At 47.8% G+C, this 13,239-nt stretch overlaps 1 protein-coding gene across 1 annotated transcript in view; it reads right to left on the bottom strand.

The window, feature by feature from the left end:
• The window catches only part of LMTK2 (lemur tyrosine kinase 2), a 76,057-nt gene that overhangs the window by 12,821 nt on the left and 49,997 nt on the right, over positions 1-13,239 (bottom strand). Inside the window, exons 8-10 of the mRNA XM_017861646.1 lie at positions 11,949-12,070; positions 7,744-7,893; positions 4,047-7,005 (exon numbers count right to left, since the gene is read on the bottom strand). Of these exons, the coding sequence (XP_017717135.1) occupies positions 4,047-7,005; positions 7,744-7,893; positions 11,949-12,070 (3,231 nt within the window). The remainder of the gene's footprint in view (positions 1-4,046; positions 7,006-7,743; positions 7,894-11,948; positions 12,071-13,239) is intronic.

The raw sequence follows: 13,239 nt of genomic DNA, 5'->3' as shown, positions 1-13,239 counted from the left end.
GCTTCAGCCTGGGAGGCGGAGGTTGCAGTGAGCCGAGATCACGCCACTGCCCTCCAGCCTGGTGACAGAGTGAGACTTTGTCTCAAAAAAAAAAAAAAAAAGGGAAAAGAAGATCTCGAATCCTAAGCTTTTCCCTTAAGAGTCTAGAAAAAGGCCAGGCGCGGTGGCTCAAGCCTGTAATCCCAGCACTTTGGGAGGCCGAGACGGGCGGATCACGAGGTCAGGAGATCGAGACCATCCTGGCTAACACGGTGAAACCCCGTCTCTACTAAAAATACAAAAACTAGCCGGGTGAGGTGGCGGGCGCCTGTAGTCCCAGCTACTAGGGAGGCTGAGGCAGGAGAATCCCTTCAGCCTGGGAGGCGGAGGTTGCAGTGAGCCGAGATCACGCCACTGCCCTCCAGCCTGGTGACAGAGTGAGACTTTGTCTCAAAAAAAAAAAAAAAAAAAAAAAAAAAAGAGTCTAGAAAAAGTAAAATAAATTCAAAGCAAGGAGAAGGAAGAAAATAATAAAGACAAAGCAGAACCCAATGAAATAGAAAAGAAAAAAAAAATCCATGAAAACAAAAGCAAATTTTTGGAGAGATCAACATCAACAAATCTACATAATCTCTTCCAAACACTATCAGAGAAGGAAATACTTCTCAACTCATTTTATGAGACCAGCATTAATTACTAATAACAAAACCAAAGACAGTGCCAGCAAACAAACAAAACACAAACCAACCAAGAAAACCTAGGTGGAGCCCACGAATGTTACTCCTCAAAGGTGGAGAGCGGGAGCCTCTCAGACAGGCTCTCACTCTGCCGCCCAGGCCGGAGTGCAGTGTGATGCAATCATAGCTCACTGCACCCTCAAACTCCTGGGTTTTAGCAACCCTCCAGCCTCAGTCTCCTGAGTAGGTGGGACTACAGGTGCGTGCCACCATACCTGGCCAATTTTTAAAAAATGGGTTCTTGTTATGCTGCCTAGACCACGCTCACCTGGCCTTAAGCGACCCTCCTGCCTCAGCCTCTCAAAATGTTACGATGATGGGAGTGAGCTACTGTGCCCAGTCTTCAGGGCTTGTTTACAGTATGACTGATGAGGCTGGAGGGAACCCTGTTGCGCTAATTGCAAGTAAGCATCATTACCCGCTACTTTTGTCTCAATAACACTGTGCAACTGAGGAAAGACATCGCAAGTGCCAAAAGTTGAACGCAATGCCAGGCTGCAGATTTTAAAGGTGCATGCAAGAGGCGGCAGGGCTCCACGGTGAAAAGCTCGGGGCTCAGTCCAGGAGACTCGAGTCAAGCCCTAGTGCTGCTACTCACTGGGGCCAGACCCTGTGCAAAGTCTACCTACTCTGAGCTGCAGGGTCCTCTCCATGAAGATAGTGACAAACACCCCCACATGGGGAAGCAAAACAAGACTCAATGTAGAATAATAACTCAATGCTGGCACCCACAGACTGTTCAGCAGCCTTTACTACTTTACACAGTAAGCGCTGGTTAAGTATTTGCTGAACTAACAAATAGTGATAAACCAAGAAACAATGCTGCCCAATCCCATGAACACTCAGTTAAAACTTTGGAGCCAGGATACTTCAACTGCTTAAAAACGATACAACTTCAAAACCAGCTCATTAAGAACGAAAGCAGGAGCGGGAGGAAACCCTCAATCCTCAGCCTGAACGCTTGGTGGCTGTCGCTTCAAGGCACGCTGCATGAGACGCATAAAGCAAACAAATTTCAGATCATCAGATTTTCCTCATTTTCTTCTGGCCCTGACCCACCTTCCGACTTTCTCTCTGACACTGACTTCCTTGTCAAAGCCTCGCGTCCATTAAGCATGTCTAGTATTTGATCTCTGTACCTTCCATCCCGTAACTAGTGTGCCCTTGTTACAAGTCTTCATCTTTTGCAATTCTGCTCTGTCTTCTAAAGCCAGAAAAACATAACATCCTCCACAGACTTGTGCAAGAGGCCCACGCTCTGCGGCCCCAGGGAGCTTTCTCCCCACGCTGCTTCCACTGGGGCCACATCCCTCTCACTACTCCAGCTACCCCCAGGCTTTCAGGAAGTGGGGACAGCGTGCTCCCTAGCTCCTACCCGCACTGCTCACCGAGCACAGTTGACAGTTCCATCCCACCTATACATTACCCCATCCACGGAGAAATGCAGAAATGCAGCGATAATCCCAGTTCACAGAGATGGGGAAGAAAGGGCTATGTGGATGCACTGAAAACAAAACACAAACCCGAGGGGCCAGGTGATCGCTTCTCCCTTCCACTCTTACTAGAAAATGGCAGCTTGTTTTCCCAAGCTCCCCGAGCTCAGAGGCCCCCGAGTTTGAGATCTGCCTAGGAACCACCTGGGGAATGAAAAGGCGGCCTCTTGGCCCCTCTCACAGATTCAGGCTCAAGAGGTCAGGCGGAGCTCAGGAGGCTACTTTTCTTTTCTTTTCTTTTTTTTTTTGAGACAAGGTCTCACTCTGTCACCCAGGCTGGAGTGCAGTGGTACAATCCCGGCTCACTGTAACCTCTGCCTCCCAGGTTCAAGCAATTCTCATGCCTCAGCCTCCCAAGCAGCTGGGACTGCAGTCTTGCCTACCGTGACTGGCTAATTTTTGTTATTTTTAATAGAGATGGGGTTTCACCATGTCGCCCAGGCTGGTCTTGAATTCCCGATGTCAGGTGATCCACCCACCCTGGTCTCCCAAAGTGCTGGCATTACAGGCATGAGCCACTGCACCCGGCCTTACTTTTCATTTTTTAAACATCCACCTCCCCACAGTATATGCTATAGCTCAAATGCGGGTGATTTAATGATTTTTAAAGAAACATCATAAAAACCAAAGTGAACAAAACATAGAGGAACAACAAGGCATAAAGTGACATTCAACAGACACAGCTCCTGGGGGAGCAGGTGGAACAGTGCTCGGATCTGCCATAGCCACGGACCCATGAGGGATGGTGCCACGCAGGGGCTGAGACCAAGGTCTGGGTTCCCAGAACGGGGCGAAAGGGAAGGCAAGCAATGTGAAGGAGATGGCGAGGACTCCTGCACCTTCTAGAAGGTGAGGGGACCCCATTCTCATGTCCCACCACTGAGCTCTCCCGACAATCCAGCAGATTCAAGCAGCAAATTCAAGCGCTACAAAGACTAGTATGAAAAGGACGTTTTTTTTAAAAGCATACTTGAATTATAAGCTGTTACATTTTTAAAGGAGCCTAAATCCATGCCCACTCAGCAGTGCACACTAAGCCGCCTGCTCCAAAGCAGGGAAAGAGGACAGGTCAGGGGACAGAGCAGAAGGACCACAGACGCTCCTGCTGCATGTCCCACCCTCCAGACACCCATCGCAGGGCTTCTGGTCGGCCCCTCTCCTGAGCTGTCTCCAGGGCTGCACGCCAGCAACGGTTCCAGGCTTGCACCCAAGTGGTGGGTCCTACTGCCAATTGTCAGGCTCTAAAAATTGGAGGCTGAGTGCAGTGGCTCATGCCTGTAATCCCAAAACTTTGGGAGGCTGAGGTGGGAGGATGGCTTGAGCCCAGGAGTTTGAGAGCAGCCTGAGCAACATAGTGAGACCGTGTGTCTACAAAAATTAAACAACAATAACAAAACCTTAGCCAGCCATGGTGGCATGCACCTGTGGGCCCAGCTATCATGGAGGCTGAGGTGGGAGGATCGTTTGAGCCCAGGAGTTCAAGGCTGCAGTGAGCTGCAATCGCACCACTGCATTCCAGCCTGGACCACAGAGCAAGGCTGTCTCAAAAGAAAAATAAAAAGCAAAACAATAAAAATTTGGTGTGTAAAGGGTGACTAATTTCAGGAAGACCCAGGAAGAACATTTGCTCTTTCCCTTAATTTAATACGAATTCCCTGCACAAATGACATTTCTGCATATTCTTAGAACTGTAACCAACCCCAAATGACTTTTTATGAGTAATCACATCTGCTGCCTCAAAACGGCAACTAGAAAACAGACCACACTCACATTTCCTAGCACATTTTGGAATCCTTACATGGATATATATAGAAAATGACTTAGAGGGAACAGATACCTGGTCAAACAGGTAGACTGTGACATCATTGAAAAATGTGACTGCCTTCTTTTCCTTCTTCCAGTCCTCGGGCAGCGGGTCAGGGGCTCCGGCCGCCGTGGGCTTCAACAGACTCCGCAGGTGCCTCCCGTCCTCGTTGCTGAGGATGACGGGCACGGGGTGCTCGGTCTCGTCCTCCGACTCGGAGCTGAGGCTGTGCAGGTTGAAGGCCCGCAGGTCCTCGTCCGAGTCATCGCTGTTTTCATCCTCCTCGTCCGCATCCATCCCGTCCTCCGAGAGGTCGAGCATCCCCGACACCCCAAGTTTCCCCAGGTACTTCCCTTCGATGTCCGGCTCCTTCAACTTGGGGCCCTCAGAGTGGCTGGACAGGGACTTGTCCACCGCAGAACTGGTGTAGGCAAGGAGTTCGTTCGTGTTGGTCCCCGTGGAAGCAAGGGTGCAGGGGCGATCTTCCTGTGTCTCGAAGTCATCGCCACTGCTAAGTTCTGAGTTCAGCACACTCCAGGGACTGCTGGCCTCGTCTTCCATGGGATGGACCTGCTGGGGAACATCAGTCTGTGCTGGCTCTGGTGTGGCTCTTAATTCCAGGTCACTGGAGTTGTGCAAAGCAGACAGACAACTTTCATCTGGCTGGCTCTTTCTGGCTTCTAGGCAGCTATCCTGGGCACCAGGACTTTGCTCTGGGAGGACAGGCTCGGGCAGGGGCTGCTCCTGTACCAACACCAAGGCAGATGGGGAGGTTCCCGGGATCTCCTCGGACCTTTTCTCGGGCTCAGAGTCATTGTCTGAGAAGTATGCAGAGTCTCGGTATGAACCCTGGGAGCCAGCTGTGAATGTCTGAGGGGTCACTTCTGTGCCTCTGTGACCATCGCCAGCATCTGAGATGACAATGACCGGGTTGGGAGGCAGACCGCTGTGGCCGCCGTCGCCCGCGGTGGCTGGTTCTGAGTCTGAGGTGCCCTCGGGGGCGGGATGCAAGGTCCACTCGGGAGACTCCAAGTTCTCTGTTTCGTAGCCGCTGTCTGCCGGCTTATCGGGCGGCATGAGTTTCTGAGGAGAGTGAGATCCTAAAGAGTCCAGCAGCGCTTCGTGGACGTCCACTGACTCCAAGGAGTCTGGGGTTTCCAGGGACGGCTCCGAGGCTGGGAAGGGTGCTGACAAGCTGTCTTCCAGGAGGCTGTCCTGACTGGTTGAGTCCGAGGAGAGGGCGGACACCAAGCCTGCTTCTTTCACTGTGTCTTTAGAATTGAGCTGATTTAAAGTCTCCACAGCCTCCAAGTTTTTCTCTAGCAGGCGATGACTGTGATGGTCTTCCAAAAACGGTTCATTGTGTAATTCCTGTCCCAGTTCCGGGAGACTACTCCCCACACTCACCCTGCTGGCAAGGATGTCATCAGCAAGAACAGAGTCACTTTCGGTGAGTCGCAGGGTCTCCTCACTCTGGCCAGGAGAGTCCTGGGACCTGCCATCCATGTTGCGGGTTTTGGCATCGGTCGAGAGAATTTCAACCGGGACAGTCACAGTGTCTGGACTGATGTCCTGGCAGAGACAGTCCTCCGGGACAATAACATCTAAACACGTGGGCTGGGTTTCTCCCTGTGTCGGGAGTGAGTCTGGGGGTTCCCGATGGGGCGTTTCTTCTGTTTCAAGGGAGGTAGGAGGTACCTGCACTTCCGGGGAAGACTGCAATGAGGTGCTCAAAGTGTCACCTGTGAACATGACATCTGTGTCGTCACCCTTCGTGCTTATGCTTTCCTGCAACAAAGACAAGCCTGGCTTATTTTCCACAAACTGAAGCTCAGTATCTAAAGAGTTTCTACGTGACGTTTCTAACATAGCTTCGGTAAAACCAGCATTCTTCAGTTCTGTCTGAAGATCATTTATGTGTTCTTTGCTGGACAATGAGCCTTTTAGTAAGTTTTTCTCTTGAAGAAATAAAAAGTTTTCTGACAATTCTTGAACATTCAATGGATCAACATTATCTTGGTGTATAAGATTATCTGACAGGCAGAGAGGCTCACTGTCAAAAAGTTTACGGGGCTTTTCTTTCTCAAAGTGGCCCATTATGACTGACTCTTTGGGGTTATCCAAACTGGAACTTAAAGTGGCAGGTTTAAAGTCGGCTTGAACTCCGTTTAGTTCCATTAAGTCGAATATTTTCTGGTGACTGGGCAAATCTTCCGATTTGTCCAGATCATTAAATATATTGTTGAAAGGGCTCTCGGGGCCACTGGTCACGTGTAAGTCCCCCGGTAAGCTAGAGTCTTTGGGGTCTGTACTGCTTTGGAAGAAGTCCTCATCTGTACTGGACTCCTCAAGTTCAACGTTCCTGAGCGCCGTGAGCTGGGATGGTTCGGGGCCAGTCCTTTCTGGATTATCCATGTCAGTTGTGAGCAGCGCTGGCGGGTAATCAAGCTCCAAGTTACTGCCACTTTTTTCTTCTAACTGGATATAATAGTCACTTCCAACAGAAAGGTTGTGGGCATCAAAAACAGGAACCACTCCAGGGGCCCTCAGGGGGACATCCTGGCCGCTGTCATCTTGCTTTCCGGGCCCGGGATCTGAAAGCGAACTCTCAAAAACTTCAACTGGATAGAAGATGCTCGTGTAGGACAAGGCTTCGTCCAGGTGGCCCCGGCTGCGCTCATCAAAGTGGTCGTGCTTAGCGGCCTCCCAGACATACTCAAAGCTCAGGCCCTGGCTCGTTTCGGTCACAGTGAGGACTTCCTCCATTTCACGACCCAGCCGGTCCCTGGCAAAGTGGTCGAGAATTGGGAATGCAGCATTGTTGGAGGAGTCTCTGCTATTTGTGTTCGGCTTCAGAGCGTTCCACTGCTGTTCAAAGTCGACCTCTGAGTCCCGCTGGCTCTGCAGCCGCAGGTAAGTCAGCAGCCTGTGCACATCTTCTGCCGCGGGTCTCTTTTCTGGTGACAGCCAACAGAACTGTAAGACTTCATACCTGAGCAGTACATGACAAGCAATCAGTGGAACCATCATGAATCTTTTTGTTTTGTTTTCGAAACGGAGTCTTGCTCTGTCACCCAGGCTGGAGTGCAGTGGCACGATCTCGGCTCACTGCAACCTCCACCTCCTGGGTTCAAGCAATTCTCTTGCCTCTGCCTCCCAAGTAGCCGGGATTACAGGTGCCTGCCACCACGACCAGCTAATTTTTGTATTTTTGGTTCAGACAGGGTTTCACTATGTTGGCCAGGCTGGTCTTGAACTCGTGACCTCGTGATCTGCCTGCCTTGGCCTCCCAGAGTGCTGGGATTACAGGCATGAGCCACTGTGCCTGGCCGAATCAGTTAAAAATATCAAAAGAGGCCAGGCACCCTGGCTCACGCTTGTAATCCTGGGGCTATGGGAGGCTGAGGCAGGAGGATCACTTGAGCCTGGAGTTCAAGAACAGCCTGGAAAACATAGTGAGACCTCGTCTCTACTTTTTTTTTTCTTTTTTAAAATACAAATAAATAAATAAACAATATGAAAAGACTTTACAAGGACCCTAAAGCCAAGTCAACACCCCAAACGTTTCTACACCTTCGTCACTGCCAACCACATTAAGTAGTTCAGCTCATGGTGAGGTCATGGTGAAAGAGGAAATGAAGAAATATAATATTTGGCCCACAAATTTTGTGTTTTGGGGACACTTCACAGTGAAGATGAAACAGAACAGTTGTAATGTGAGGCTACCAACCATCTATCAGAGTAGGGCTGCTCCAGCTGGGGCTTCGGGAGCTTTGTCTCTCTCTCTCTAATGACTTGGTTGAGGACGTCTAAGTTGGAAAGGTTTGAATACGGCTGTGCAGCATTGTCAAAAAGCTCCCAAAGTGTCACGCCCAGGGACCTGTTGGAAAAAGAAAACGGTTGTTTCTCTCTCCTTTTAGATGTTAAATTCTTAACACTCACATTTGTTATATAGCCAGTAATTTAAGCACAAGGTGTGTATTGAAAAGATTAATAATACAATCGTTCTTTTTTTTGTTTTGTTTTGTTTTTTTGAGACAGAGTCCCACTCTGTCACCCAGGCTGGAGTGCAATGGTGTGATCTCCACTCACTGCGACCCCTGACTCCCGGGTTCAAGCGATTCTCCTGCCTCAGTCTCCCAAGTAACTGGGATTACAGGCACCAGCCATCATGCCCTGCTAATTTTTGTAATTTTAGTAGAGACGGGGTTTCACCATGTTGGCCAGGCTGCTCTCAAACTCCTGACTGACCTCGGGTGATCCACCCTCCTTGGCCTCCCAAAGTGCTGAGATTACAGGTGTGAGCCACCACAACCAGCCAAGATCGTTCTTTAATCTCAAACCAATAATCAGCACAATAGCAAAAAAAAAAAAAGAGGATTTCTGTTAAAGTGAGGAAGCCCATGCCTCCTATTTGCTACTGAATACTACCCTAGACATTTTGGCCAACGAAAAATGTACAAAACAGAGATAACAGGTGTAATTATGTGGAGATGACTATCAACTTTTAAGTACTCAACAAATTATTGGAAAGACCATCAGCATGCTCTAAAAATTCGGCAGAATGGCTGGAAACAAGATAAATACCCTGAATTCTGATTTTTTTTTTTGGTAGAAAAATACACCTATTAACAACAGTAGTAAACACAAGAAAGCATCTAAAAGGAATCTTTACACGGGCAAGACAATGTCTGAAACCCACCAGTTTGGTTTGAGTCGCTCCTCAGTATTGTGGGTTTTACTGCCATTCTGAAGGGATCCCCCAACACGCCGGCAGCTGTGTGCCAGGAGAGGCCCTGAGGGCTGACTCACCACAGCAGGAACGCCCTTCTCAGTCCCAGCCCAGCCCTCTCTCACACCCCGGTGCTCTGTCCCCACGGAAACAGCCTCTGCTGGCTTCCTGGGTCAGATGAGCTGCCTCTCATTTCCTCCATGAAGTCTCTGCATCTCCTCCCCACCACGCACTGCCCCCGTCCTGCATTTGTGTCTCCTATTTACTGCCATGTTCCCGAACCTGACTCTCATCTGTGTCCTCTGCGAAGCCATGAACACACACACTGGTAGGTCAGGTCCACCCCTAAGGATGCTGAGTGGGTAGATCCAGCAGTGGCCTAGAAAACTGTCTTTTTAAAAAGCTCCCCAGTGATTGTGATGTCCAGCCAACCCTCCATGACACACCCCAAACAATGAAGAAACAACTACATTTTGACAAAAATCACTAAAGGAGAGCACCAGAGCACATCCAAGGAGTAACAAGGACTCAGGAAACTCAGGACGGCCACGGCGAGAGCGGAAGGAAACGCCTGGCCTCCACCACCCCATCCCTGGAAGGGGCAGCCAGGAACTAGGAGCAATTTCCTCTTCCAGGTAAGGGCAAGTAAGAGGACCTCACTGTGAACACCTACATCCTCACACTGCTCACTGTGCACACCTACGGTCCTCACAGGCAGTAAGCCCAGCTGAAGAATTCAATAAATGAAATAAAAAGAAATACAGAACTTCAACAACAGACTCAAGCAGAAGAATCTCTCAACTTGAAGACAGGTTGTTTGAAATTACCCAGTCAGAGGGAAAAAGAGAGAAGAATGAAAAGGAGTGAAGAAAGGCTTCAGGGCTTATGGGAGACCACAGAGCAAACAAATACACACATTATGGGCGCCACAGGAATAAAAGAGCTGGGAGAAGGCAGAGAAAGGCTCTATAAGGAAAGAAGAGCTAAAAACTTCCCAAGTCTTGGGAGAGATATAGACATCCAGATCCTGGAAAATCAAAGGTCCTCAAAATACAATCAACCCCAAAAGGTCATCTCAGAGGCACATTATGGTCAAATTGTCAAAAGTCAAAAACAAAGATAAAGATAAAATTCTAAAAACAGCCAGAGAAAAGCATTAAGTCACATAGGAGGAAAGGAGAGAATGGGATGGTACATTCAAAGTACTGAAATTGGCAGCTAAGAACACTACGCCCCGCAAAGATATCCTTCAGAAATGAAGGAGGGCTGGGCGCGATGGCTCATACCTATAATCCCAACACTTCGGGAGACTAAGACGTGAGGATCACTTGAGGCCAGGGGCTCAAGACCGGCCTGGGCAACACAGCATGACCTCATCTCTACTAAAAATATATACATATAATAACAACTTTTTAAAATAAAGAATGGAGAAATAAAGTCTTTCCCAGACAAGAAGAAACTGAGGGAATTCATCACTATGAGACCAGCCTTAAGAGAAATGGTCCAGGAGTCCTGTATCTGGAAGCTAAAGGAGGATAACAACCATCATCATGAAAAAACACAAAAGTATCAAACTCACAATACACAAGGTAGAGCAGATACACAAGAGAGAAAGAAAAAGGAAGAAAACCTCCTCACTCATGTGGAAGTTAAAAAGGTTGATCTCATAGAAGTAGAGAGTAGAAGAGTGGTTACTTGAGGCTGGGAAGGGGAGGGAGGGGAGGAATAGTGAGAGGCTGGCTAACAAACAAAATTTCAGCTGGGCAGAAGGAGTAAGATCTAGTGTTCTATAGCACTGAAGGGTGACTATAATTAACAACAAATTTTTGTATATTTTCTTTTATTTTATTTTATTTTATTTTTTGAGATGGAGTCTCGCTCTGTCGCCCAGGCTGGAGTGCAGTGGCCGGATCTCAGCTCACTGCAAGCTCCGCCTCCCAGGTTTATGCCATTCTACTGCCTCAGTCTCCTGAGTAGCTGGGACTACAGGCGCCCGCCACCTCACCCGGCTAGATTTTTGTATTTTTAGTAGAGACAGGGTTTCACCGTGTCACCCAGGATGGTCTTGATCTCCTGGCCTCGTGATCCGCCTGCCTTGGCCTCTCAAAGTGCTGGGATTACAGGCTTGAGCCACCGCGCACGGCCAAATTCTTGAATATTTTCAAACAACTAGAAGAGCAGCTTTTGAATGTTCCCCAAAACAAAAAAAAAATGACACGCTTGAGGTGAAGGGGATACTAGTTACCCTGATTTGATCATACACTGTATACAGGTATCAAAATATTACACTGGGACAGGTGCGGTGGCTCACACCTGTAATCCCAATACTTTGGGAGGCCGAGGCAGGCGGATCACCTGAGGTCAGGAGTTTGAGACCAGCCTGGCTAACATGGCGAAACCCCATCTCTACTAAAAATACAAAAATTAGCCGGGTGTGGTGGTACATATCGGTAATCCCAAATACTCAGGAGGCTGAGGCCCAAGAATTACTTGAACCAGGGAGGTGGACATTGCAGTGAGCCATGAGCCGAGATTACACCACTGTACTCTAGCCTGGGCAACAGTGAGACTCTAAAACAAACAAACAAACAAAATATATATATGTACACATATATCACTGTACCCCATAAATATGTCCAATTACACTCACTGAAAAAAATAATAAAAGCAAAAAATATTGTTTTAAAGAAATCCAAAAGAAGGCAAGAAGAGGAAAAAAACCCCCAATAATCAAAAAGTAGGACAACAGCACATAAAACAGAGCTATAAATTAAGAAGGCTGTGACAGAAATTGTTAGTCAAAGTTTTAGGTGCATCTTCTTAGCTTCCATTAAACGGACTCCTATAAATCATAGTATAAACATGACAGTTCACACCCCTTTCAGTCTTTTCTTTCACTTCAATAAATACGTATTAAATATCTATTATATATCAGGTCCTGTGGGAGGCACAGAACATGAAACGACTTGGTTCCTGCCTTTATAAAGGAAAATGGGTAGCAGAGGCAGTATTCAAAACGTTAACTACATCACTACAATTGTGATAATTGCTATTACGTTTCTTAAACTGTCATTTTCACACCATCAGGCACTCTTTTGTTCCTGCATCTTATACAACTACTTTCCTTTAAGGAAGTACTCAAAGAGGAAGAAGTTAGGACTTTGCTAAAGAAATGCCTAATAAAACGGTAAGCCAATACATACCAGATATTACTATACTTAGTCTGATCTGCAGTGAGCAGTCTGTCTTGAAAGCTGGTTACTAATTCTGGAGCAGTCCATCGCAGAGGGAAAACTTTTTTATCATCTGTTTCAATATAATCCTCCTGTTTTGTTAGAAAGCACACAGAATTTTGAATAGAATTATACTTCTGGTGAGTTCAAGAATTTAAATCCATGGTATTCTCAGAAAACATATACCCAGTCCAAAAAAAACCAGGTCAGAAAAAAAAGCAGGCATGAAGAGCGACTTTCTGGACAGAAAGTGGGTAAGGAGTTTCTCTGAAGCCTCCTGGGCTTCATGGGCTCATCTGCAAGCCATGAACACTTGCTAAGTCATCTTTCCTGGAAAAGGAAAGTACGCTGTGTCTGATGCACATAACACAGACTTTGAGCAAAACATTAAAACAATATATACTGGGCCTTATGTGTTGAATAGCGAAGCCAGTTAGTAAGATTGCAGCCTTTAGACTCTGACAGGGATGTGAAGTCCTCATTCTACCATTTAACAGCTATGTGATTCTAGGCAAGCAACAACTTTGTGAAGTTTTTTCCTGATCTGTGAAATGAGGAAAACCCACTCTTTGTGGTGAGGATTAAATGAGATGATATAGGCCGGGCACGGTGGCTCACGCCTGTAATCCCAGCACTTTGGAAGGCCGAGGCAGGTGGATCACAAGGTCAGGAGTTCGAGACCAGCCTGGTCAACAGGGTGAAACCCCATCTCTACTAAAAATACAAAAATCAGCCGGGCGTGGTGGAGGGAGCCTGTAGTCCCAACTACTCGGAAGGCTAAGGCAGGAGAATGGCGTGAACCCGGGAGGCAGAGCTTGCAGTGAGCCGAGATCGTGCCACTGCACTCCAGCCCGGGCGACTGAGCAAGACTCTGTCTCAAAAAAAAAAAAAAAAAGAAAGAAACCCCGTCTCTACTAAAACACAAAAAATTAGCCGGGCTTGGCGGCGTGCGCCTGTGGTCCCAGCTGCTCGGGAGGCTGAGGCAGGAGAATGGTGTGAACCCAGGAGGCGGAGCTTGCAGGGAGCCAAGATCACGCCACTGCATTCCAGTCTGCGCGACAGAGCGAGACTCCGTCTCAAAAAAAACAAAAAAAATTTTTTAAACAACCTTTTGGAAAGCTGTCGCAAAACCTCGGACATAAAGCCGCAGACTTACACAAGCCACACACCAGAAGCCCAGACCACCATTAAAATGACTGCTGCAAATCCCTCTCCAGAAAGCCTCAGACTAAGATTCTTACAAATAACAGTCGGGCATTTG

Source organism: Rhinopithecus bieti, unplaced genomic scaffold, assembly GCF_001698545.2.
Source record: "Rhinopithecus bieti isolate Rb0 unplaced genomic scaffold, ASM169854v2 scaffold_62057, whole genome shotgun sequence".
In the NCBI taxonomy this organism is placed as follows: domain Eukaryota; kingdom Metazoa; phylum Chordata; class Mammalia; order Primates; family Cercopithecidae; genus Rhinopithecus; species Rhinopithecus bieti.
The sequence above is the reverse complement of the archived record's forward strand: the minus strand, read 5'-3'. Positions and strand labels throughout refer to the sequence as shown.